A 23894-nucleotide genomic window follows, 5' to 3' on the forward strand; every position below is an offset into this window, starting at 1 on the left:
TGCACGATGGCCGTCCCGTTTACCTTCCTCAGCAACACTCCGCAGGTCCCTGCAGCAGGTGAGAGGAGGCAGCTGTGCTGAGCAGTGGGACAAAGTCCTAAAGCCACTGCTATCTCTTTCTGAGGAAGGAACCTCGGGGCAACATCAGGAAGCACTGCTCCACCCCTCTGGAGGGCTGTGTTGCACCCAAACACAGGGAGAAGACAGCAACCCCCTGTGTGACGCACCGGCAGCCCGGATGTACTGTGCTCCCTTCCCAGGGTGGCTCTCCAAGTTACAGATGAGTGTGCCCACAGGCAGGGCCCCCAGCGGATAGGCGTCCCCTTCCTTGGCCAATACTGCAAGGCAAAGCTATGAGCTGGAGCGAGGCAACCAACAGGCTGCAGGCAGGGCTGGCTCGGGACTGAGGACACACCTGCCATCCTTCCGATGTGTGAGGAGTTCTTGATCAGGTCCCCGGGCTGCATGTTCTCTGTGGCGATGATCCAGCGCTTCTGATTGCCACCAGCTACCAGGGCAATGTCAGCTGACCTGCACATGGAATCACAGCCTCATTAAGGTTGGAAAAAAACACCAAGGTCAGAGTCTGTCTGTCAGCCCATAACTACAGAATCATTAATTCCAGAAAAGATCACTAAGATCACCCAATTCAACCCCACCGTGCCCACTGCCCACGTCCCTCAGTGCCACATCTCCACGGCTCTGGGACACCTCCAGGTGACCCCACCACTCCCTGGGCAGCTGTGGCAGTGCAGAATCACTTCTGGAGAAGGAATCGTTCCTAACAGCCAACCCGAACCTCCCCTGGCACAACGTGAGGCCATCCCCTCTCATCCTACGGCCGTTTCCTGGGAGCAGAGGCCGACCCCGCCTCACATGGCCTCCTTTCGGGTCATTGCAGAGAGCCATGAGGTCTCCCCTGAGCCTCCTCTTCTCCAGACCGAAGAGTCCCGGTTCCCTCAGCCACTCCCGGCAGTCCGTGTGCTGCAGACGAAGCACGCCCGGCCCAACACTCGCCTGCAAGGGTCGTATCGGACGGCGATGACCTTCTCGGTGCCCTCGTCGTACCGCAGCCGCTGGAAGTCGATCATGCGGTACCGCCGTTTGTGTCCCCCGCCGATGCCCCGCACTCGGATGCGCCCTGCGGGCCGGGAGAGCGGTTCCAGCCGCGCCCCCTCGGCCGTCCCTCCCGCCGGCCCCTTGCCTCGCCCTCCCACCTGTGTGATCGCGGCCGCCCGTCTTCTTCATGCCCACGGGCCGCACCGTGTACTTGACGCGGCACTTCCACATGGGGTCCGTGGTGCAGAGCGGCGTGGAGCCGCAAAGCCCGCGCTGGGCGGCCGCCAGAGCCCCGCCGGGAGGAAACGGCGGCGGCGGCACGAGGGTCCGGGCGGCGGCCGCGCGAGATGCCGACACCGCGAGCGCCCCGAAGGCCCGGCATAGCGCTGCCGTCGCCGCCATCTTGCGCGCCCCGCACCGCGCATGCGGCAGAGGGCGGGAGCGGGCCGGCCGACGGCGGCCATGTCGTGCTTAAAGGGGCTGAGCTCAGCGGGGGGCGGAGAGCGGCGGGGCGGCCCCGCTGTCGGGCCCCGCCTCCCCGCCCCGCACCCGCAGCGCCCCGCGCCGAGCAGGTAGGTCGCGGGGCCGCGGTGCGGGGCTCGGCGCTTTGCCGCGGGTTGGGGTGCGGCCCGGGGTGGGCTCGGCGTGGGCTCGGCGTGAGGCGGTCCGGGCGGGCGCTGGCGGCCGGGCTGGGAGCACCGGGACGAGCCGCGGGGGCTGCGGGCCGGGCCCGGCGGGCGGTGTCTGCGACGGGGTGACGCCGGCACCGCGAGAGCGGACTTTATCGCCTAGCTGCGCCCTCGGCCGGGCGGGTCCGCGGGAGGCCTGTGGCCGGCCGGCCACTCTATAATTAGGCCGTGTTCTCACCGCCGGGAATGGCTTTCGGCGGAGATTAAATAATAGCGCGGCCGCGGCCCTGCTGCCTAGTCGGTGTGAGTGCGCGGCTCGCCCTCGGCAGCGGGGAGCAGTGAGAGGGGCCGGCGGCTGGCGTGGCTGTGCGCGCAGCCCCGCTGACGGATCGCCGCAGCCCGGGCCGCTTCCCGGGGCTCCGGGACGCGTGCAGGCTGTGCTCTGCGTTGTGTGCTGTGCCGTTCGTCGTCTCTGTGAAGAATCCGGAGAACGAGCGCTTCACGGCAGCGCCTGCCCGCACTGCGCAGTGCTGACACGCAGGGCTCCCGTCCCATCCCGTCCCGTTCCGCCCTGTTCTGCGGACACGGCGGTAGCGCGGTCGGGGCTCCGCCGGCTTGGCTTTAGAAGCTGGGACGGGAGCAGCAGTAGTGAGACGGGTGAGGCTGATGCCAGGCAGGGATGCGGGAGCTTCAGCTGTAAGCGTAAGGTGTAGCTGGGAACCCTGGGGGTGCGTGTGCGAAATTCGGTCTCTTGTACCTCGGTCGGCACTCGGGAGCGGTCTGGCGGCTCGGCTCCCGTAGATCCCTAGAGATGGGAGCGCAGGGCTCGGCGTGTGTGGCGCTTTCTGCGCTCCCAGCAGAGCGCCCAACGTAATGCCTCTGGAGCCTGACTGCATCTCCTCCCCTCCCCCTGCCGCAGTGTGGTTGGCTGCTGAGCGTCTGGTGCCCGCGTTTCTGCTAGAACGGAGGGCAGCGCGGCACTCATCGCTGGAGCTGCGCGTCGCCGCCGCCCGTGCTTCTCCGCAGCTCTGGGGCATCCGGGAGTGCCGGCACTGGACGAGCCGCTGCAGGCATCCAGGTACTGCTGTTCTGCGGCGCGGGGTGGGCGGAAGATTCCTATCTGGTGACTGTGAAGGGCAGGGTGCCCAGCCGTCCTGTAACAAAGGACCGCTTTGAGCTGCGATTTCGGTGAGAGCTGACGGAAACTTTTCTCCTAGGAAGCTTACGGTTAGGCAGGTAGGCGCAGAATTGCCCTGTGGTAGCGCTGGAGAGGGATGAAGGGATTTCCCTGGTTTGCTTGTCCCAAGCATATGCAGCGGGCGTGCCTCCTGCTGCCAGACAAAGCCGGAGAAACGATGACGGAGGCAGCTCCCTTGCATACAGCAACGGCTCGCAAACTTTCAGAGCCTTGTTCCCACACGAACCTTCCTCCCGCAAATAAAGGGCATACAAAGCCGTTCCCAAACAGAACTGCACTCTGGGCAGGGGGGCAGTTCCTGGTAGATCTCTGGGAGGGAAAAGATGCAGCTAGGAGGTGACTGGAGAGGGCTGGGGGATGGTGTTGCGGCAGAGTGCTCTGGTCAGGCAGCTGGGAGAAATTTGCACAATGATGAGAGACAGCAGAGGCTTCCCCTGTACCCTGCCTGGCTGGCAGCTGGTGCTCTCTTGCGGCTTTGCCTGAGCTGCTCCATGCTATGGTCTCCTCTAGTGCCCTTGGGCTCTGTTGCTGGTGCCTCCTTGTCCTGCATGGAGAGGTGGAAAAAACCACTCTGCGAAAAGAAGGGTGGTGTTCAGTGCGTGTGGGTCAAAGATCCAGCCCGCCCAGACGCAGAGTAAATAAACATGGCTGAGCTTTGCTGCAGTTGGCAGAAGGAGAAGGAAGCGCGTGTTCTCCTCAGCTGTTTCAGAGGAATGCCCAGGTAGGAACAACAGCATCAACATCAAAGACTTAAATGGGTCTCGGGGGGCACGAGGGACGTATTTCAAGACTTTGACTGTGGCAGAGTTGTTGGATAAAGGCTTGATTCTCTAGGAAAGAACCATGTAGCTCCAACTAGTCCAGGAAGCCAAAGGTAAGCAGGATCCTTTGTTTATTATGCAGGTAACACTTTGGTTCTGTGGATTTGGCAGCCTTGTTACGGTTTGAGACCCATTTGTTTCTGGAAATAGCCTATAGTCAGCTGGTCCCTGCAGCTGTCCCAGGTATGCAGTGGAGAGGGTGTGGGTGCTGTGGTGTCTGTCAGGGTCCACAGCAGCTCCCAGCTGCCTGCTGGGCTGTCCCTGTGCTCCCGAGGCACATCCAGCGCGTAGCTCTCCGATTAGACAGATGCCTGTGGAGGCATCGACTCCTGGGAATTATTCTGCCTGCTTTAATACCACTTCATGCTGTCAGGGCAAGGTAATGGCTCTCGCTCTGTATTCTGTACAGCAAGACTCCCAATCAGATTTTGAAGCTAGGGAGAGATGCGTGTCCTGGCTTTGTTCCAGCTGCTTAGCTCTCGTCTCCTCTAGCCCGGAAACAGGTTTTAATGGTGTTCCACTGTAGTCTTTTGCACAGCAGATGCAGAATGGATTTGGTGAGCCGCTGCAGACGTGAGCAAGAGTTTAAAAACAAAGTCTTAGCAGCTGCTCTGGAGATGCTAGCACAATTTTTGTGATAAAGACTGCAATTCCTCTGGTTCTAGTGGCCCACTGAAAGGTGTGTTTTCCTGGCCAGCTGGGAGAATAACCAGCATGAGCTGCTAGAAGGCACAGACTGGCTTTCTGCTAGTGTACGGATCTATTTATTTCTTTTTATTGCACCTTTTTTGCCTCCAATGTCTGCATTCTGTGATTGCTGAGGAGCAGAAGTAGTAAGCCCTTCTGATCTTGAAAGGAATGACTGATCTGAAACAAAGCCAACCACATCAGCTTCTCCATATCCCTCAGAGCAGGTATGGTTTTGGAATACCCGCTTTAGTAACACAAAATTGCTTACCCTGGTCGTCTGTTGTCAACCATAACAAACCTTGGTAGCTTTTGATGTACTGTTTTTAGGTGTGCAGAGAAAAACAGGAAGGGAAGAGAAGCTTCCAGGTCCTTTCTGAGCTTGGATCACTGTGGCCAAGTGCCCAGAAAGCCAGCTTACCACCACCTTGCCACAGGTTTCAGAAGGGTTATGCTACATTGAATTTTCTGTTAGAGATCAGAAGGTGGTGAGGAGCTAAAGCTTCTGGGGCAAAGAGGAATGTTTTATGCTGAGGGAAAAGAGCATGAAGGGAGACCGTTCTATTTTTGTGGGAGAGCCCTTCCACACGAGCTGCAAGCCTGCTTCCCTAGTCCTAGTTAATGCCCATGGGACTCTTGCAGCCTGCTGGTTAGTACAGACTTTCCCAACGGAGGCCTTCTGGCATCTAGAAGAACTCCTGGTGCTTCACACCCGGCTGGAGCTGGCATGTGTCAGCTGCTGCTGAAAGAAGCAGTTCTGGCCCTGGTCCCTGTCCAGGGCGTAGGGAGGGCTGGGCCCTTTCCAGCAGCACAGTCAACTTGTGCTGAGTTACAAATGACTGTAAAGCCTGGGGAAACTGGTTGGATGAAACATTTCTGTGCTCAGAGACTGGCTTTAAAACTCCACAGGAGAGTGCGGGGATGCTGAGGAGAGTCCCACGTTTGGGCTGTGGGAGAATATAGGTGAGAGCTCTTTCTCACTTCCCAGCTCTGCTGTTGGATGGGGATTGCATTGCCTCTCCTTCTGTGTTACAGAGAAGCCCTGTCCTCTTATGACCTGGTGAAAGGGTACGTGTGCTACATTCCCTTTCCTTGGGCTCCGGGTCAGTGTCTAGTGCCAGGGTGCCTGGTCCCTTTGTCCTGGAGTGGAGCTTAGCAAAGGGAAATGTAGTGAGGAATTTATCAGATAGAATTTCAGATTAGAATTGTCGTCTTTTTTTTTTTTCTTCCCTGGATAGTGAAGCTGTATGTTAGGAGTCTGAAGAGAGTGTAGGATCTCCATCTTGGGAGATAAACAATTCTTGACTGTACACAGCAATCAGATTCCTGATCAGAGTGGGGGGGTGGATCAGTGACATCAAAACATCCCTTTGAAATAATACAACACCCATCACAGACTCTTTAATTAGGGAGGAAGTTGCAACACAGCATTCTGTTCAGTGTACATGAGATCATCTATGTGTCATTTTAACTTCTGAGACTGTCTACAGTGCAGGAAGTGTCCACACTGGGGTTGGGGGACAGCTTGGGAGAGAAGATGGGCTCTTAGGTGCTCCCTTTTAGGTCTTGAGGTGGAGAAACTTGTAAGCCAGAGGTAAGTGGTGGCAGAGCCTCATGCCTATCAGAGCTGAGGTAGCATCTCTCGGCTCTGGGATTGCAGCTCAGATATGCCCTGGGTTGTTGATCCCAGGGTGCTGACCCCTTACTGATCTCCTGCTAGTGTGTTCTTAGTGGCTCTAAGGGAGCAAGAGATGTGCCTGGCATTGCTGGCACTAGTGGCAAGCATCACAGGGCACTGTTCCTGTTCTGCATCACATGAACCTCAGCAGGCATGAGACTTCAGCATTTGTTGCCTAATTTCTGGCTATTTGTCCTCTAATTTCTAGCTGTTATTCACAGCTTGTAGGAGCTCTTAATGCTAACCTGAAGCTGATTGCACACCCATCTGTCTCTCCACTTGCAAAACATCCTCCCCTTGTCTTTGTTCCTAAAGCCTTAACACGTGTGTGTGCAGCTGCTAATAGCTGTGAAGTCTTTGGATGCTGTGCCTCTTATGTGCTGTGCAGTAGAGCAGCCTGGAAGTGCTGATTGCTGGACGTGCAGCCTGGCAGCAGCTTGTCCCTTCTGCAGGGGCCCTGGGGTGGTGACCCTGAGCACAGGGGCTCTCCTGGCAGTGCTGTGGAAGTGTGCAAGTTTCCTGGCAGCGTCAGCATGCCCTGTTGTGCAGGGGAAACCTCGGTGGCTCTGTGCAGCTGGTCCTCATCTCTTATGGTCTGTTTGTTTTTTGACTCTATGGTATCAAAATATGGAATAAGCTTGTGACACCACCGCCTGTGTGATAGTTAAGCCTTGGCGCTCTGCTTGCTTTTTACTGCTTTTATTTTATTTTTTGGTGTCCAAGGTATTAGGTCCACGTTTTCATGTGATGTCTCTTAGGAGTGGTGAATCTGTTGTGGCTTCATGGACATCACCCTGTCCTAAAAGCTCTGTGTTGTTTAACAGCAATGAGTTGGCAGAGGACCAAAAGCAGGAGAAAAAAAGAAAGAAAACAACAGAACCTTTTGGGCACCTGTCAAGCAGGTCAGCCCAAAAGGTAGCAAAAGTACATCCCACAGCACAAGACTGGGATAATTATTGTGAAAATAAGCCTTCAGTCATCTGTTTCAATTTCTAAAATGCTACCATGGATATTTATCTCCCAAACTTGTTCACTTCTGCTATGAATCAGTCTTATTCTTTTCCACAGGATGCTGTTTTGCAGAACCCAGTCATTTTCCTGCAATTACCATATTTGTAGATCACACTCTCTTTCAGAAGAGTTTGCTGCTAAAATCTGCGCTCACTTCTCTACAGAAAGCCCTGGCAGGCCATCTGCAGCTTGAAGGAAGCTGCAATTATTGTCCTGACAGCATCACTTGTGCAAGCTGTGACAGTACCCTGCCTCTTACATATACTTGCTCTAGGAGCATGCAGAGAGTCAGTGAGGCGAAAGGAGTTTGTTGAGGCGTGCACAGAGGTAATGCCCACCTGAAGTCTGTTTCTGTTGTACTTGAGCCCTGATTTCTCTGGTCCCAATTTTGTTGCTCTCTGTAGCCTCCTAGCATTAGGCATCATGATGTAATCTTTCAGATTCACTTGGACCCGTTTAGTCTGGCATCCTTGTCTCTGTGGCAGCAGTTGTGGGTTTGAGATACAGGCAGGGAAGTTTTCAGCTCTTTCCTCTTTAAGCTCTTGCGTGTGGGAGTGCTTTTTGGAGGAAGTGGGCTGGTGAAACTGCTGATGCTTAGTGCTTCCCTGGTGTTGCACTTGCATGCAGGAAGGTTTGTGCCTAGGAGGATGTGACAGCTGGTGGATTCCCAGCTGGTCGCTGCGGCTGCCACAGAGCTCAGTGCACGCATGTTCCTTCCCTGCCTTCCTGCGGCACCCCTCCAAATGAGAGCAGTGGCAGGGAGGGGAGGCCAGTCCTAGCAGCTCTCCTTAAGTAGGGAAGACAAGCCAAGTAGAGCGGAAACGTGCTGGTGGAGGCCTGAGCTGCAGCACCCCCTGAGCCGTGGGGAAGGCAGCAGGAGCTGGGTGCTCTGGCTCCTCAGGAACTTGCTGGAAAAGCTTGCTTTCTCCTAGTCTGCAACTCCTCCTTCCAAATGCTGGTGTATCCGTTCCTCTCTGCAGGAGCCTCTGAGTGCGTTTTCATCCCGCAGAAAGGACACTGCATGCTCTTTACTGAACGTGTGGGAGTAGGAAGAGTGCTTAGACAGCAGCCTCAGCCTGCCTGACCTTGGCGTTGGTTGCCATAGAGTGTTTCCTCTCTGAGGGCTATGCATACAGTGTGGACCCACCAGCCCTCTGGAGGGTGAGAAATAAGGCTCTGTAGGGAGGAATCCACGCTTCAGAGGGATAATAAGTCGTCTTCCAGCAGTGTTTGTGGGTTTTCTTTGCTGCACAAAAGGCATTTAAGGAGCTTCCTTGCAGCTCTCGTTGGTGTTTGGTAGCATGCAGCCCCTGTGCAGTTCTCAGGTCTTGCACCTCCCAGGCAGTCTGCTCTCCACCCTGCAACAGGAGGCTGGAGCTGAGTGCTAAGTGTGTTGTACCTAGCAGGGCTGTGCTTCTGGGACATCAGCTTCAAGGAGAAAGTCAGGATCTGCAGAGGTGATCACAGTCAGTGACTGAAGAGGAATTGACAGTGGTATGCCTTGAGCATCTGTAGTTCTGGGGTAGGATTCTGTTGGTCCTGGGGACTGTGGAGCGCTCTAACTTTTTTCTTCTGGAAGAGCTGAACAAACAGGATGTTGCTGGAATAGAGACTGGTGTTTTAACATACAGCTCAGCAGTTTCTCACTTGATCAGTAGTTCTGCGCATAGCGGAATTAATGAGGCTGATTTCCTATGGATCTGGGTCTTGTCTCACTGTTATCTAGCAAGGTGCAAGCTCTGGTGGCTTTCTGTCCTGGTCCATAACACGTACCTCTTCCCAGTGCTTGAGTATTGTACTCCGTAAAGATGGCTGCAGGAGCTCAGACCCTCCCTGAAAGGATGCAGCAGTGCTTCCTGGAAACTGTCAGCATTTCATGGCTAACCCAGTACACAGAGACAGATGAATCACTCAATCAATCCACCAGATGTCTTATGGAAAAACATTGCTAGTTGAATTTTGGGCTAGATGGGATTATCCAGGAATGGGCAGCTGAGCAATTTGGAAATCAGGATTTGGGTGGTGGTCAGCTCTCAACTTGGAAATCAGGATTTAGGTGGTGGTCAGCTCTCAACAGACTTATTGGCAATAGTCTGTGCTCACTATCATAGAGAGATACTTCATGCCATTCCTACCATTTAGTTTTCTCAACAGCAGACTGAGAAATGTTGTGTTCCAGATGAGACTTCTCAATATAAGATGGAGAATGCACAGGGTAACTGCATGTGGAGCGTGGCAGGCGCTCAAAGGGGAAGGATACAGTGAGATACAGTGCAGGGTTGGTGCTGGTGCTGGATAATGAAGCAAAAGTCAAGTCAGTCTTGTGACTATGGGACTGAGTGGGTAAGAAGGGTCTTCAAGAACTGTGTTTCTGCCCTGCTGGGGTTTGCTAAGGTCTCTGCTGGGTGTTGAGAGTTTGCACTTCTGCAGGGATGTGCATGACTGGAATAGGAGCCAGAGAGGAGAGTTCAGCCTGTAATACAGCTTGAGGAACTCTTAGAGGAGTGATGAGGAGGAGACTGGACCCCTCTGTTGCTCAGCACAAAGACACTAGTAGCTGAGCTGGGGGATCCTCCTGGGCAGAGCGTGCAGCCGGGGAGGAGAGAAGCCCTGCCAAGAAGAGAAGTGCTGCTCTGCCTGGGGAGGCATTTCTGCACACTCTGTAATCCTAGGCACCGTAGAGCTCAAATGGTGCAGGAAGACAAAAACACTTGATGCCCTTGTGCAAGGGCAGTAGCTTGATATTTTTCTGCTGTGCATCTGGGAAGAATGGGAAAAAGGGAAGGAATAAAGAGTTGTGCCAACCTGAGGTGTCCTTGAGCTGGCAGCAGGGCGAAGAAGGCTGGAAGAGCCATTACTGTTTGGAGCTGACACCCGCACAAGGATGACAGTAGTGGAAGTCTAGCAATTCCTGCATGTAAGTTTTCCCACAAGGATGGGATTCGGTTAATGCTGGTGGTGTTACATCCCTTACTGCTGCTAGGGTCATTCTGTGCCTGACCTGAGATTTTCAGGGAGTATGCTTTTTGTCGGGGAATTTTTGTTGGCCTGGTAAAGCTACTGGTGCCTCCCTGCTTGAGAGATGATCTTCTGGGAGATTTGCCTTTGAGAAAGCAGAATGCCTTGAGCTGGCATCCCTCTGCTTTCTCTTCCCTTTCTTCCACAGTTAGAAGAGGTGTTGAGCCCTGACAGCCTCCTTGCATCAGTGGTTTGTGGTAGGAGGTGCACACACTTGCAGTCCCAGCTGCCAACTACCAATCTCTGCTCCTAAATGGAAACCAGATCAGTTTTCCTTGCTGCTGGGAGTGTGGAGGTGTTGGAGGTCAGCTCTGAGTTGAGCCTTTTTGTCTCTTGTCCACATGTGTCACCTGCACTGACTGTCAGTGCTCAGTGCCACAGAAAGGGAGGTGCATACCCTGTGTGCTGCTGACGGGAGAAAGAAGGGAGGGCAAGGTGAAAAGGCTTAATGTGGGCAGCCAGTTGCCTCCTGACGGAGGCTGTGATGCTTGTGTCTGGGTATAGCTCTTTGAAACAACACTGAAGTCCTCAAGTTTTGGTGCTCTCTCTCTCTCTGTAGGGCTGCAGGACCAGGACTATGTCCACCATGGTGTACCCAAGGGAGGAGAAACTGGACAAACTGAGCCAAGAGGAGATAATTTCTAACACCAAGCTGGTGATGCAGGGGCTGGAGGCTCTCAAGAATGAACACAACTCCATCCTGCACAGCTTGCTGGAGACCATCAAGTGTCTGAAGAAGGATGAAGAAGCCAACCTTGTGCATGAGAAATCCAACCTGCTCCGCAAGTCAGTGGAGATGATTGAACTGGGGCTTGGAGAAGCTCAGGTGAGAATGGCAAGTGCCATCCTATGTGGTACCTGGGACTGACAGGGGAGGCAAGCACGTGGCTGTTACCAATAAGCTGCAGGGGTAGCACTGGGCCGAGGGTGGTCTCCAATCATGGGTGAGGGAGATAAAAGGTTATCGTCAATACTGACTATGACTGGGACTCTTGACAAGGTGATGATGGCACTGTCCAACCATCTGAATGCGGTGGAGTCAGAGAAGCAGAAGTTGCGTGCTCAGGTACGGAGGCTGTGCCAGGAGAACCAGTGGCTGCGTGACGAGCTTGCCAACACCCAGCAGAAGCTGCAGCGCAGTGAACAAACTGTGGCTCAGCTGGAGGAGGAGAAGAAACACCTTGAGTTCATGAACCAGCTGAAGAAGTATGATGAGGATGTCTCTCCTTCGGTATGCCCTTGCCCTGTCAAGCAGCAGCCTTTTTTGTTGGGGGGTTGGACCAGCAGGATTGCCTGAATGCAACAGCCTGTTTCTGGATGCCAAGATATGGGGGGAAACTAGGTTTTGTTGGGTGGGAGAAAGGTGGTAGCAGGGATGACCAAGAAGTTAAGGGTATTGGTGGCAGTTGAGTCAGCCCAAGCTGCTGCTTTCTGAGAATGAACAGCATTGTGATTCCTATTCTCTCAGGAGGAGAAAGAAGGTGACTCCACCAAGGACTCCCTGGATGATCTGTTTCCAAACGAGGAGGAGGAACACGGTCCTGGATGTGAGTGCTTGCTCATGCTTAGTTACTGCCTGTATCTGTTCAAACCTGCTGTGCCAAATGTGCCCTGATGTATTCTGTGCCTGCAGTGCCCCACCAGCATAGCAGTGCAGTAGCAGCTGCCCAGCAAGGAGGCTATGAGATTCCTGCACGCTTGCGCACCCTCCACAACCTTGTCATCCAGTATGCTTCACAAGGACGCTACGAGGTGGCTGTGCCGCTCTGCAAGCAGGCACTGGAGGACCTGGAGAAGACATCAGGCCATGATCACCCTGATGTGGCCACCATGCTCAACATCCTGGCTCTGGTGTACAGGTGAGGGTGGGGAGGGCAGGACTGAGCCAGGAGGGCTGTCTTCCTCTTCAGTTTACCAGGTTAACACATTCTGGTGACAAGGATTTCTCCCAGCTTCCAGTGATCTGCCTTTCAAAAAAGGTTTTGGCATAGATGAAGTATTTGGACCACCATACTCCCTGATAAGACTAAACTGAGGAAGGGGGGAAGGAAAGGGCTGCTGGAAGCTAATCTTTGTGGAGGGAGGAGCCTTGCTCGTGGTTCTGCTTGCCACAGGCTGTGGTGTCCAAACCCCAGGTAACTAATTGGCTTTGCACTGCAGGGATCAGAATAAATACAAGGAGGCAGCGCATCTCTTGAATGATGCTCTCTCCATCCGTGAGAAGACCCTGGGAAAAGACCACCCTGCAGTGAGTATCTGCCTTCTCTTTTAGTCACTTCTTGTGACCTGTACATGCTACTGGGGCTAGTACAGTGCCCCTTTTCCTTGTGACTTGTCTGCAACCTGGTCCCTTGGTGCTGGGCTGCCAGGGATAGCAGTGTGCCCCGTGATGGCTGGTGTGCTGTTTGGTATTATGGGGGCACTGTGTCGTATTTTCTGCTGTCTTGTTCAGTATGGCCAATCAGGAGATGGCATCTCCTGGATTCTGCTGTGTAGGCGAGATAACCTTCTGCCTCTGGACCTCTTTATCTCCAGAAGCATCTGTGCTGCAGGGGTGAAAGAATGGGACAGTTACTGCTGCTTGCTCCCCAGGTTGGTCCCACTGAATTTGGCTTTGTTTCACAGAGAAACTTATGTCTATGCAGGTGGCTGCAACTTTGAACAATCTGGCTGTTCTCTATGGCAAGAGAGGAAAGTACAAAGAAGCGGAGCCACTTTGTAAGCGAGCCCTGGAGATCCGTGAGAAGGTACTGGTCTCTTATGCCTTCCTTTCTTCCAGCTCAACCTTATGGTTTTCTCTCCCTACCTTACTGCACCTGAAAGATCCAGGACCCACCTAGTCTTTTCAGCTGCTGATTGTGCTACCACTTTTCTTCTCTCTCCAGTGTTTGCAGTGTTTAGAAAGGCCTGATGGGAGGTGGGAGCTAGAATTTCTCCACTTGACCTCTGTAATCCTTAGCTCCTGGCTGACAAACGGATGCCCTCTGGGTTGGGCTGGAGCTGCTTGAATGTCCCCCAGATGTTCATTACAACTTAAGTATTGTCGTCTTGTTAAGGATTCTGTGTATCCAGGTCCTAGGTAAAGACCATCCTGATGTGGCCAAGCAACTGAACAATCTGGCCCTGCTGTGCCAGAACCAAGGCAAATATGAGGAGGTGGAGTACTATTACTGCAGGGCCCTGGAGATCTATGAGAGCTGCCTGGGTCCTGATGATCCCAATGTAGCCAAGACCAAGAACAACCTGGTGAGACCCTGGGAAGAGGCCATGTGGGAATGGGTGGTGGTGTCATAGTAGACACACTGCTTGGTGTCTGGAGGAAACAGGGAGGTAGCTGGGAGAAGTGGGGAGGGTTAACTTGTGTTGCCCAGTGGGATTGGAGCTGTTTTCTTGGTTGCAGGCCTCCTGTTACTTGAAGCAAGGCAAATACAATAATGCAGAGGTGCTGTACAAGGAGATCCTTACCCGTGCTCACGTGAAGGAGTTCGGCTCTGTGGATGGTTTGTACACACTCTACTGGGGCAAGAGTGAAGAGTTTGCTCTTCCCCCATCCGTGTGGTAGAGAGATGGGATACCTTGCAGAGGCCTTGTTGTTTGGGCAGGCCTCGAGACACTGCCATTCTAGTTTGTTGTGCTGCTTCACCTCTTTCAGAAGGAGTCTTAGTGAGCTCTAGCTTTCAGTCTACTAGGTTGGCAAGCAGTTGTGGCTTAAAGGGGGAGAAGAGCATAGTGCTTCTCAGGCACGAGTTGAAGTTTCTCCTGTAGTTCTGGCACAGGCAGGGGGAGAACTTGTTCCCTCTTTCCTATGCTTTGCCCTTGCAGTGTCAGTTGCCTTTCTTGTGGCTCTAGCCAGTGACTGGAAGCCCTGTGATGAACTGCTGGCTTTGGAGATGGTGCTGGGCTGTGCAGAGAGCAGAGCAGTAGTGGAAGTGGCAGAGTAACAAAGATAAAGTGGTGAGTGGAGCTGTCTTTCATTTTTTCCCCACACAGAAGAACACAAGCCAATCTGGATGCATGCAGAGGAGAGAGAGGAGATGAGCAAGGTGAGTCTGAGTTTGGGGTGCAGCCTGTTGACAACAGCAAGAGCCCCAATAGGGGAAGGAGATCCTGGGGTTTTGATCCCCTAATATCACAACCAGACGTTCTTTTCTGCAGTTTGAAGAGCTGGTGTGGCCACTGATAAAGGATGGGAGTGGTGTGTGGAATGGGGGAAGTTCCTTGGGGCACTGAGGAATGGAGGCCCATCAGAGGACCTGATATTTTACTTGGAATGGGGAGTTATTAAGCGCCTCAGCCATGGCTGCATGCTGTTTGTTTTAGTGAAACCTCTAAGGCAAGCAGATGATGGAAGATGGTTGATGGCAGAGTTGTGCTGCAGGGTTTTGGTACTGCTAGTACCCAGAGCACATCTTGAGGCTGTCTGGAAGTGGGTTAAGAAGAGACTACTGTTGTCACCTTGCTTAGTGGGTAAGTCCAAACCTCATGGAAAAGAACTCCAGACAGGTTTCTAGCAGTTCAGTGTTTTAGCTGGCCTCTGAATGAGGGCCTTGGATTTGGCAGAGAGACAGGGAAGCCGTTTCCTGAGCTCTGCTTTCTGTTGCAGCTGATAAATGCAGCAGAGTTCAGTCTGCTTTTTGCCAGGAGGACAAAACAGCAGAGTGAATGGCTACTACTACAAAAAAATATACTGACTGTGGCATACATTGCAAGAGAAATTGGGTGGAGTAGGGCCCAGGCTCCCCATCTTTGGAATTGAGATGCTTCTTTTTGGTGTTGTCTTTAGAGAAGTGTAAGATTATGAGCAGACTGTTGCAGTGTGGAGCTGTGCTCCAGTTAGCACAAGCTTTGCAGCAGGGGTGAGAGAACACAACGCCTTCGGGGAAATATTCTTTCTCTAAATCTGCTGTCCAAACCAGGCCCATTGAAACTATACTGACTGTGTCCCTTTCTCTCCTAGGCCTGTAGAGCAGGCCTGGAAGCCCAGCCTTGTGGGACAGATCTGCAGCTGGAAATTTAATTAATTTTGCAGCCTGGGTAAGAATTGATCTGCTTTTCCTGCCCCTGAGATGGCTGTCTCTAGGCAGCTGTCCAGGTCCAGTGGCATAACACATCTGATGTGGTCTTCCTAGCCGGGTAGTGGTGACTGCAGCCCTTGAATCTAGGCTCTTTCCCCACTGACAGGCATTCAACAGCCTTCCCATTGGTTTTGGTCACCTTGGTTTTGGGTTCTGAGCGCTTCTAACCCTGCGCTTACCCAGGCTCTGATGCAAAGAAACCCAAGTGTGACTATGGCTTGGGAAAGCACCTGCGTGTGGGATAATGATCCAAGAAGTGCAGTGGGGCTTTGTAAGGAAAGTGGTCCCTGCAAAGGCAGTTTTTTCCTGGCTGGGACAATTGCCAGAGGGAATACTGGTGTTCCTGGCAGAGGCAGGACCAGTTTTATGGTGCAGAAGCTATGGAATTTGTAGGTTTTGGTAAAGTGTTTTAACTGGCTTTGCATGCCAGTGTTGGGAGTGCCATGTACTTCCAGCCACTGCTTTTGAGCTTTGTTGTCCTCACTACCTTTGGTACCACAGAAGGGGCAAGGAGATAGGAACATGCTCTTTGCTGGAGGTAGGGCATCACGTCATCTTGTGTCTCAAATAATTTGCAGCAAAAAGGTTTTTAGCCTTTCTCTCCAGGAACCTGCTGGGACTTCATTGCAACATTTATGTGTTGTGCTTCCAGAGGCTGGGCTGGTGTGAGGATACAGCCTTGGGCTTGATCCAGGTGCCAGTGTGAGAGCACAGGCCAGGGAGTGGCACTAGGCATGGGGCTAACAGCTGTCTTTTCACCAATAGAGCAAGCACAGAGACAGTGCTCCCTACGCTGAGTATGGCGGCTGGTACAAGGCCTGCAAGGTTAGCAGGTAAGAGAGGTTTGTGGGCAGCTCTAGGCGGTGGGTGAGGTGTCCCCAGGGCTCCCACTCACCTGCTGCTTGTTCCCATAGCCCGACTGTGAACACCACTCTGAGGAACCTGGGTGCGCTGTACCGGCGCCAGGGCAAGCTTGAGGCGGCGGAGACCTTGGAGGAGTGTGCAGTTCGCTCTCGGAGGCAGGTAAGGCCACAGGGACCTTCCCAGGTGGGTGGGAAGATGCTGTGAGACTCAGGGCTAGCAGGCTGTGACATTGCCCTGCGTGTGAAGAGGGATTGTGCTATGCCTCGCAGCCTCCTATCTGTGACTTGTATTCCCGTAACACTGGAATAGCTCAGTGGTTGGGGTTCCAATTGTGCATGGGTTCACATGCGTTTGCATATGTGGGATTGCACTGGTGTATGCATACATAGATGGAGCGTCTGTTGGGGTGTATGTATGTGTGTAGAAATCCTACAGCTATGTTAGGGCAGGCTATGAAGCTTTGTCAGCTGAGAGGAGTCTGCACTTGGTGAGGTGTGTTCTTCCCACTAATTTGTCCAGGAATTACGGCTTCTGCACTAGGAAATCTGTGGTGTAAGTACCCAGCATGAAGAGTGAAGGACAGCAAAAACCTTCACACATCAAAACATGAAGGGGGAAAAAAAAAAAAAGCCCTCAGCTTTTTGAGGCAGCAAGCTCTTGTCACGCAGGGTGGCATATAGCTTATAAGGCATTCCCTGAACAAGAGCTACTGAATTCAGGATGCTGTTTGGCTCTGTCTTTCTTGTTTGGGAGAATTCTGGCTGTGATGGGACAATGACTGAGAGAAGGAAAAGGACCAGGCAGATAAGAGCACTGAAGAGCAAAGTCTGGTGCTTCCTTATTCCTTTCTATTTGCAGGGCATTGACCCAATCAACCAGACGAAGGTGGTGGAGATCCTGAAGGAGGGTGATGGCACAGAGAGACGTCGGAGCCTGGGTGGCAGCGTCAAGTACGAGAATGCCACAGACGGTAGCGAGGAAGTGAGTATGGGCGTGGAATGGAGCGGGGTAAGTACAAGACACCATCAAGAATGGCCTCAGCTGGCTGCTGGAGGGAAGGGACAGCCTGGCTCAGGGCTCTCCCCGCGTGGCCTGTCGTGGCATCCTTGTCTGCCTCCATTTGTTCCCTGCACACTTCCTTCTCCTCTTTCTTGGCATGAGCCAGCCAGCCCACAAAGGTGTGCGTCTGGGCCTGGCTTGTCATGTACAGGCCAGGCACTCTGAAGAGTTCTCACTTCCAAGGGGCTTCCAGTTCCTGGCAGTGCACAGCATGAGCTGGTCCTGGCCTGCCCTTAATCTTAGCCTTGGCGACCTTATTAACACCTCTCCCTGCTGCTCTCCTCTTGAGGCTGTGGCTGAGTTTCAGCCCCATCTCAGGCCCACACAGCCTCTGTGAGCAACTTGCCTTTCTGTCCTGCAGCGCGCCACAAGTGATGCTGGGTCTGGGGAGGTGTGCGTGTGTGTGTGTGTGGGTGTGTGTGTTTGGTGGGGCTGTGACTGTGTCTGCAATGTAAGGAAATTGTCCACAGCCAACACCTTTACTGTCCTCTTGTGGTCTCGTGCCCCTCCTGTGGGCTGTGGTCAAACAGAGGTTGGAAAAGGCAGGTTTTCTTGAGATGCCTGGCTGGGCTGACCAGTGGTGGCAAAAGAGGCTGCTGTTAGCTGAGGCTCGATCAGGGTGACCCAAGCTTACTGTTTTGCTCTGAGACTGAAGGGCACTGTGGTCACTAGTACAGAGTTTGGAGGAAGGTAGCGGTCCAGGTCTGGGACAGGTGTTTCTTAAAGGAGGAGGATGGAGAAGAGGCAACAAGTGAGCATGGTGCTGGTGGATGCTTGGCTTGAGGTCTGCTGGAGCTGTTAATGCTTACCATTCCTCTTGCAGACTCTGGCTGAGAGTGTAGTGTAGTAGCTGGCACCTAGGGCTGGCTGCAACCTGACATAAGCGATGCACTGAGCATGAATCCTCTACTCCCCCTCACATCTGCTGTCACTAACTCTTCCCCACGTGGCCATCCTTACCCGCATGAGCTGTTCCCCTTCTTCCTTCCTCTTCCCTGTTGCCATGACAGCCCCTCAACATCCAGACCTAAAGCCTGGCTCTCTTGATTGTGGATTGTACCCCGCAGGTGGCTGGAGAGGGCCTGGGGAGCTGAGCTTTGAAGGGCCCAGCAGCTCCTCCAGATGCAAGGCTGTCCTCTGTCTCAGCTAATTAATCTTCAAGGGTGAAGAGGGTCTTAGTCCTGGCCCTCACGTTCCCTGTTAGTAGAGGGGGGAGAGAGGTGTGGAGGAAGGAGGGCTGCATCATTGGATTAGGATCACCCAGACCCTGACCTGGTTGGTGACTCTCTGCAGCTCCTCGTGGCTGTGGTTGGCATTGGCTGATTGCTTTCTGCAGTGCAGCATAGGCCTTCCTGCTGGCCTCTGAGCTATCAGCCTAAAGCAAGCAGACAATGTCACCCTCTCCTGCAGCCTGACCCAGCAGATGGGGATACTTGCACTTACGATCCTTTCCCAAGGGGCTTGTCAGGATTGCCCACAATCAACTGTACGGAAGGAGCTTGGGGTGGGGGGTGTCTAACTCAGCACCCTAGGGATATGGCTGCTGTCATGTGGTGCTTGGTGCTCTTCCTAGCTGGCTGCACACACAGCCAGCTCCCTCTGCCCAGCCGGCACCCTGCAGCTCCCCCGTGGAGAAGGCTGGGGCAGCTCCCTCACAGTCAGTTGTTCCTTGCACAGCTGTGGAGATCTTGGGTGTGGTGCCCCAGGCCCACCTCTGTTGCCATCCCTTTAGCTGTCAGCTGCTGCAGGCAGAGCTCTGGATGCCCCAAGAACACCACTGACTATACCCTGCTGCCCAGGGTAGCTCTGGAAGCACCCCAGAGCCCGACCTAGCTACTTGTGGCCCAGTTAAAATATGAGCTTGCTGATTTAGTCTCCCCACCCTCCTTCCCCACCTAAAAGTGGCCCATGGTCACTGCATGCAGCCTGGGACCTGACCCACCAGCTCCCTGGACTACCTGCAACCTCATGGGCTTGTAAACTGTGTCTTTCTCCTTTCTGTGCACTAGGCTTAAATGCCTCCCGAGACTCCCTCTTTCCCCTCCACCGCAATCAATCACCCGGATGTTTGTGTTGTATCTTCCAACTTTATCCTCCACACCATCCCTCCTTCCTCGGCAAGAACTCCACGCCAGTCCCCCAACCCTCCCGGCGCGTGAGGGCACCACAGCACCTGCAGAGGAGTGCCTGGGACCTCGTTCCAGTCCCGTGGCCAGCAAGAGCAGGAGGAATCTCCATGGATCTGCCTGCTCCCCCTGGTCAGGGTGGTGGGCCACCATCCCCTTGTGTGCCCTCACCTCCCAGCCTGCCCTTGCACAGCTCTGGGGACCAAGCCTGCAGGGGAGTGTCTTCAGGTGTACTGACTCCACCATCATAGCTTGTTCCCTCCATCTCTGCAGAGGCCTGGATGGAGGTGTGAAGATGGGAGGGCTGTTTAGGGAGGCAGAGGCCTGGCCTTGGCAGGACTGTTGTGTGCCCAGTTACTTTCTTCCCTGTAGGCATAGCTGATGTTAGTGCCCTGTAGTGAACCTGCGCTGACCACCAATGAGTTGGGCTCTACCTGCAGCATAGGACAGCCTCCCTCTTGCTCTCCTCCTCCCGGCTGAGGTCTGCAACTTAGGGCCAGCATGTGGATCTCTGCAGGGCATGGGGATGGAGGGTGGCCCATAGTTACTGCACATCTGAGCTAGGATTGGGGGTGACAGCCAAGGGCTGTGCATCAAACAGGGACGTGCAAGGGCAAGTGTGCATAGTTGCCAACTCCTGAGCTGATAATGTAGCTGAGTTTCTTGCTTGGTGGTGTTATCAGCTGCCTGTTGCTCTGGGGTCGTTGGATGTGCGTCCTGAGAGGAGAAGAGGTGAGGGTGAAGCTATATGCTATTTCTTGGAGGCAGAGGGAGGAAGGGTGGGAGGAGAGCAGAACTCTTCTGCGAGCAGTTAGAAGTGGCTGAGATGGAGAACAGGCTGGTTTGAAGTAGAGCAGGTGAGAGAAAAAGGAGGTGCAGAGAAGGGTGTGAGGAAAGGAAGAGCTGGGGCTTGGGGTGTTCCAAGCATGAGTGGGAGGTGGGCTGGCTGAAGGGGGATTTCTGCAGGAGGTAAGAAAGAACAGGCCAGGGAAGAACAGACCACATTGCTCAGGGAGGAGTTCTTGAACACAGGACGTGGCTTATGAGGGGTGGCCCTTGGGGTTGTGACTTGCTGTTCTTCCTCATGTAGAGGGCAGGATTGTCACTCTGTTGCTCCCAGGGAGGCAGTGCTGCCCTGGGCTTCTGTGGGGGTGGCTCAGTGCCTCTGATGGGACTCCACCGGAGTGTTGTCAGTCACTGCTGAAGAAGGGGATGTTTCCTAAGGTCTTCAGCCTCATGCCCTCAGATGCACACCCTCATCCTACCTCCTATAAAAGTTGAGCCTGGGGAGGCTGCAGGCAGCAGGACAGAGCCCACAGGCAGCGCAGGATTCCCTCCTCCCTTATTTATTTAAGTAGGTAGTTTCTCTCATGCTAGTCATCTGGTAGGCTATAATAATAAATATGCTTGTCTGTCTGGGCCTGGCTTTCCTGTGGTGATGCAGAAGCCTTGGGGCACTTGCATACTGCTCTCCTGGGAACTGGTGCTTGCTGAAAGGAGATTTAGGGGCTGAGGGCTCTAGAGCCATGCCTTCCCTGCCCCTCTCTCCTACTCCTGCTCCATGCTGTTGGAGTGTGGTGAGTCCCCAGAGTTCAGGCCTCAGCACCATCTGCCTCTGCTTTGCCTGCCATGGACCTGGTGCTGTAACAACTGTACCTGTGATTAAAGGGAGACAGATCTGAACTGCTGCCCTGTGCTTCTTTCCATGCTTTGTAGGCCAGCGTTGGTCAGCCCTGGGGCGGTGGGGGCAAAATGCTGCTGGATAAGGTGTGGGTGCTCAGTGTCTGTGTGTATGCAGGGGCATGTGCTGCTGTGTGGGTGGTGTGGGCACATCTCTTCTGGGCTGAGCATTGGAGCAGAAGGACTCAGCTCCCTGCCTCAAACTGGGGTTGCTTCCAACCATAGCTCTGCGGTCACATTGTACGGCTTACATGGAGCATCTGAGGTTGGTTCTTTCTCAACTGCTGTTTTCATTAGCCAGAAAAATACTCCACTGTGTCCTCTGGTGCTGAGCTTTGCATGCTCTTAAATCCTGCCTGAGTCCTTTGCCTCCATGAAGCAGACGGTGGGAGCGTGCAGGGGAGAGTGACTCAGTGCTGAAGCTACTGCTTGTGCTTTGAGTGCTCTCGTCCTCGTGGGTGCAGTGAGGTGGGTGCTCTGCGGTAAACCAAGCGCCTTCCATGTTCCGGGTTAAAAATAACCTGCAGAAGAGGGAGTGGGGAGAGAAAGAAGGCTATTTTTAATCCATGCAGCAGAACTTGGTTCTGGCATTGAGCTGTAGTTAGCCTGCATCACTGTAACTGGGCAAGTGTGGCTCTTTTCACCACCCCTGACGGTAGAGCTTGCTTGGGCCCTGGGCAGCTTTTTTGCTGCTTCTGTACCATGGTCCTGCTCCACTGCCCCAGCAGTGCTCCCTTTTCTACCTCCGGCTGCTGTGTCCTGGCAGAAAAACAGCTTGACATGGCAGTACCCTGCCAGGAGGGTGGTAGCACAGGGGCTAATGGTGGCAGGGCTCTTCTGCTTCTTCCCCATCCCCTTCTTTGGTAGTGCCATACCGATGGCTTGCTCCTCCAAAACCCGCTTAGGATGCCTGCTGGAGGAGCTGAATGCTTGCCTTGCTAACGCTGATGGTGCTTTCTGCATTCCTGGTGCGTGGGTGCCTTGCTGCAACAGCACACAAATCCTAGTTTGGAAGCCCTTTGCTCATTACCACAAAGAGGCTCATTTGGTTTATCCAGGAACAGATGGGACCAGAATCAGGAGAAAGGTTGCTGGTAGGAAACATCCTGTTCACCTGGTAGGGGGTCTAAGGCTGGATCGTCATTGGGTAATGAGAGCAGGGAAGTGTTTCCTTGGTGCCAGGGTGGTTCCTGGAAACCTGGGAAAGAGCAGGAGGGGCCTTAAGACAGAGCCTGCAGAGCTGCACAAGCAATCCTGGGGCTCTGGCTGCTGCTGGCCTAGGCCAGGGGACATTCTGCTCGTGCATCATGTATCATGCTCACTCACTCGTAAGGAGCAAAGGGCTTTGGTGGTGCCTTACCTCTATTTTCTTACTGCCTCCTTGTGCCGGGAGAGGCAGCCCTTGAGGCCAATAGGATTGGCACCGAGCAAGACTGCTGTTAGCAGATCATAAGAGCAAAAGCAGTCCCTTATCAGCAGTGATGTTGCAACCTTCCTTAAGGAGGTTCCTGGCTGTGCAGGAGAGCTTGGTGATGGTGGCACAAGGTGGCCTCACACTGGCAGCGTGTGCTTTGTATGTGTGGAGCAAATCCAGATGGGCTGGAGCCTGGCAAGGGCTGAGTGCTCCATAAGGGGCCCCAACAGCAGACAGAGGAGCGCATCCCCCGTGGAGTGGAGCTGCCTGCACTGCTCAGCAACTACAGGGATAATTGTTTGAGTCTTAGGGGGGCTTTCAAGGTAGGCTGAGTGTGTGTGGGTGTGCAGAGTGGTGCTGCCTGACACGAGTGTAGCTGTGAAACCAGCAAGCTGGAGCAGGATGAGCTCTGCATGGAGAGAGAATGGCACTGGTGGAGCGAGAAGGAGGAAAGTTGGGCCTGGACTCCATATTAGGAAGAGAGTCTTTGGGGCAAGTGACCCAGCAGCACATCCTGGCCCAACCTAAAGTATCCCTAAGCGTGGGGATTCCCACCAGCACCTGCTCGGACCTCCTCATAGCTGCCAGCTGAGCCACAGGAGACGGAACAGGGTCTGGTTCACAGCACACCAGAGCTTCCTTTGTGCTGCTCAGTCCTCGCCCCCTGGCTTGTGTCTCCGTCTCCAGGACGGCAGCGGTACCCTCCAGCGCAGCAGCTCCCTGGGGAAAATCCGGGATGTGATCCGGCGGAGCAGCGAGATGTTGGTCAAGAAGCTGCAGGGCAACGGGCCCCTGGAGCCCAGGAACACCAGGTAGGGGCTACGGCCTGGGTCCTGCCAGGCCGGGGTGCCGCTGCGGGATCGGGCGTCAGACGACACCTCTTCTCTGCTTTCTCGTAGCATGAAGCGAGCTGCCTCGCTAAACTACCTGCACAAGTCTAGCGATGCTTCGTTTGAGGTGAGCGGCGGAGCAGGAGCTGGGGGGCATGGCGCTGGGGGCCGTGCTGACACACGCCGTGTTTTTCAGGGTACCCAAGGGCTCCGCGCAGAGAGCAGAGGCCTCAGCGCCAGCAGCATGGATCTCTCCTCCCACAGCTCCCTGCTCGCTTCCAACTGAGCGCCCGCGGCAGCTCGCCGCAACTCTGCGCTGCGTGGGGCAGCGCCCGGCCCTCCCCCCACCTCCACCGCTCCGTTCTCCTCACCGCGGGCTCTCGGGCCGCCCTCTGCCGCTCCACCCCGGGCCGGGGGGCCACGGGGAGCCCCTAGCTAGTTTGGGAAGCGCAGCCCGCAAGCGTGCTCCCGGTCCGAGCGGGTGGGGGCCGGGCGGGTAGGGGGGTGCGGGCCATCACCGACTCACGGCGCCGCACCCGGAGCACCGCCACGCATCCCCGCCGCCCGGACCGCCGCACCGTGGCCCGGAGCGCGGGGCCGCCCGCAGCACCGCCCGGCATCGCCCACCCGGGGGCGCGATCCCGGCTCCCCTCGGCTGCTGTATGTTATTTTATGAAATAAAGCCACGACCCTCCCTGTGACGCTGGGCGCTCCTTGGGGCGGGGGGGGGCCGCGCTCGGGGGCG

At 54.5% G+C, this 23894-nt stretch overlaps 1 protein-coding gene across 7 annotated transcripts; it reads left to right on the forward strand.

Annotated features, from left to right (window-relative positions):
• Positions 1-1219: 1219 nt before the first annotated feature.
• Positions 1220-23850, forward strand: KLC4 (kinesin light chain 4). 7 transcript variants are annotated; one of them, XM_085218707.1, is made up of 17 exons: positions 1493-1631; positions 2608-2766; positions 10661-10927; positions 11102-11332; positions 11570-11648; positions 11735-11960; positions 12262-12349; positions 12747-12848; positions 13174-13347; positions 13502-13601; positions 14092-14144; positions 15942-16009; positions 16091-16199; positions 16899-17048; positions 23007-23131; positions 23219-23276; positions 23346-23850. In XM_085218707.1, exons 3-17 carry the CDS (start codon positions 10679-10681, stop codon positions 23433-23435), a joined length of 1902 nt encoding a protein of 633 aa, XP_085074833.1. In that variant the 5' UTR covers positions 1493-1631; positions 2608-2766; positions 10661-10678; the 3' UTR covers positions 23436-23850. The 7 variants fall into 7 exon arrangements, with proteins under 7 accessions (XP_085074832.1, XP_085074831.1, XP_085074835.1 ...); XM_085218708.1 differs by lacking the exon at positions 1493-1631 and adding an exon at positions 1768-1991; XM_085218706.1 differs by lacking the exon at positions 2608-2766 and having other exon boundaries at positions 1220-1631; positions 16899-17021.
• The last annotated feature ends 44 nt before the right edge of the window (positions 23851-23894 follow it).

Source organism: Meleagris gallopavo, chromosome 2, assembly GCF_905368555.1.
Source record: "Meleagris gallopavo chromosome 2, MGAL_WU_HG_1.1, whole genome shotgun sequence".
NCBI classification, from domain to species: domain Eukaryota; kingdom Metazoa; phylum Chordata; class Aves; order Galliformes; family Phasianidae; genus Meleagris; species Meleagris gallopavo.

Bases quoted from the DNA above. Each gene is read 5' to 3' on its own strand.
- KLC4 (XM_085218705.1), top strand. From the start codon at position 1,407: ATGCCGACACCGCGAGCGCCCCGAAGGCCCGGCATAGCGCTGCCGTCG. The intron at 12,350-12,746 runs GTGAGTATCTGC...ATGTCTATGCAG, and splicing joins TGGGAAAAGACCACCCTGCA to GTGGCTGCAACTTTGAACAA. The intron at 17,049-23,006 runs GTAAGTACAAGA...CTCCGTCTCCAG, and splicing joins TGGGCGTGGAATGGAGCGGG to GACGGCAGCGGTACCCTCCA.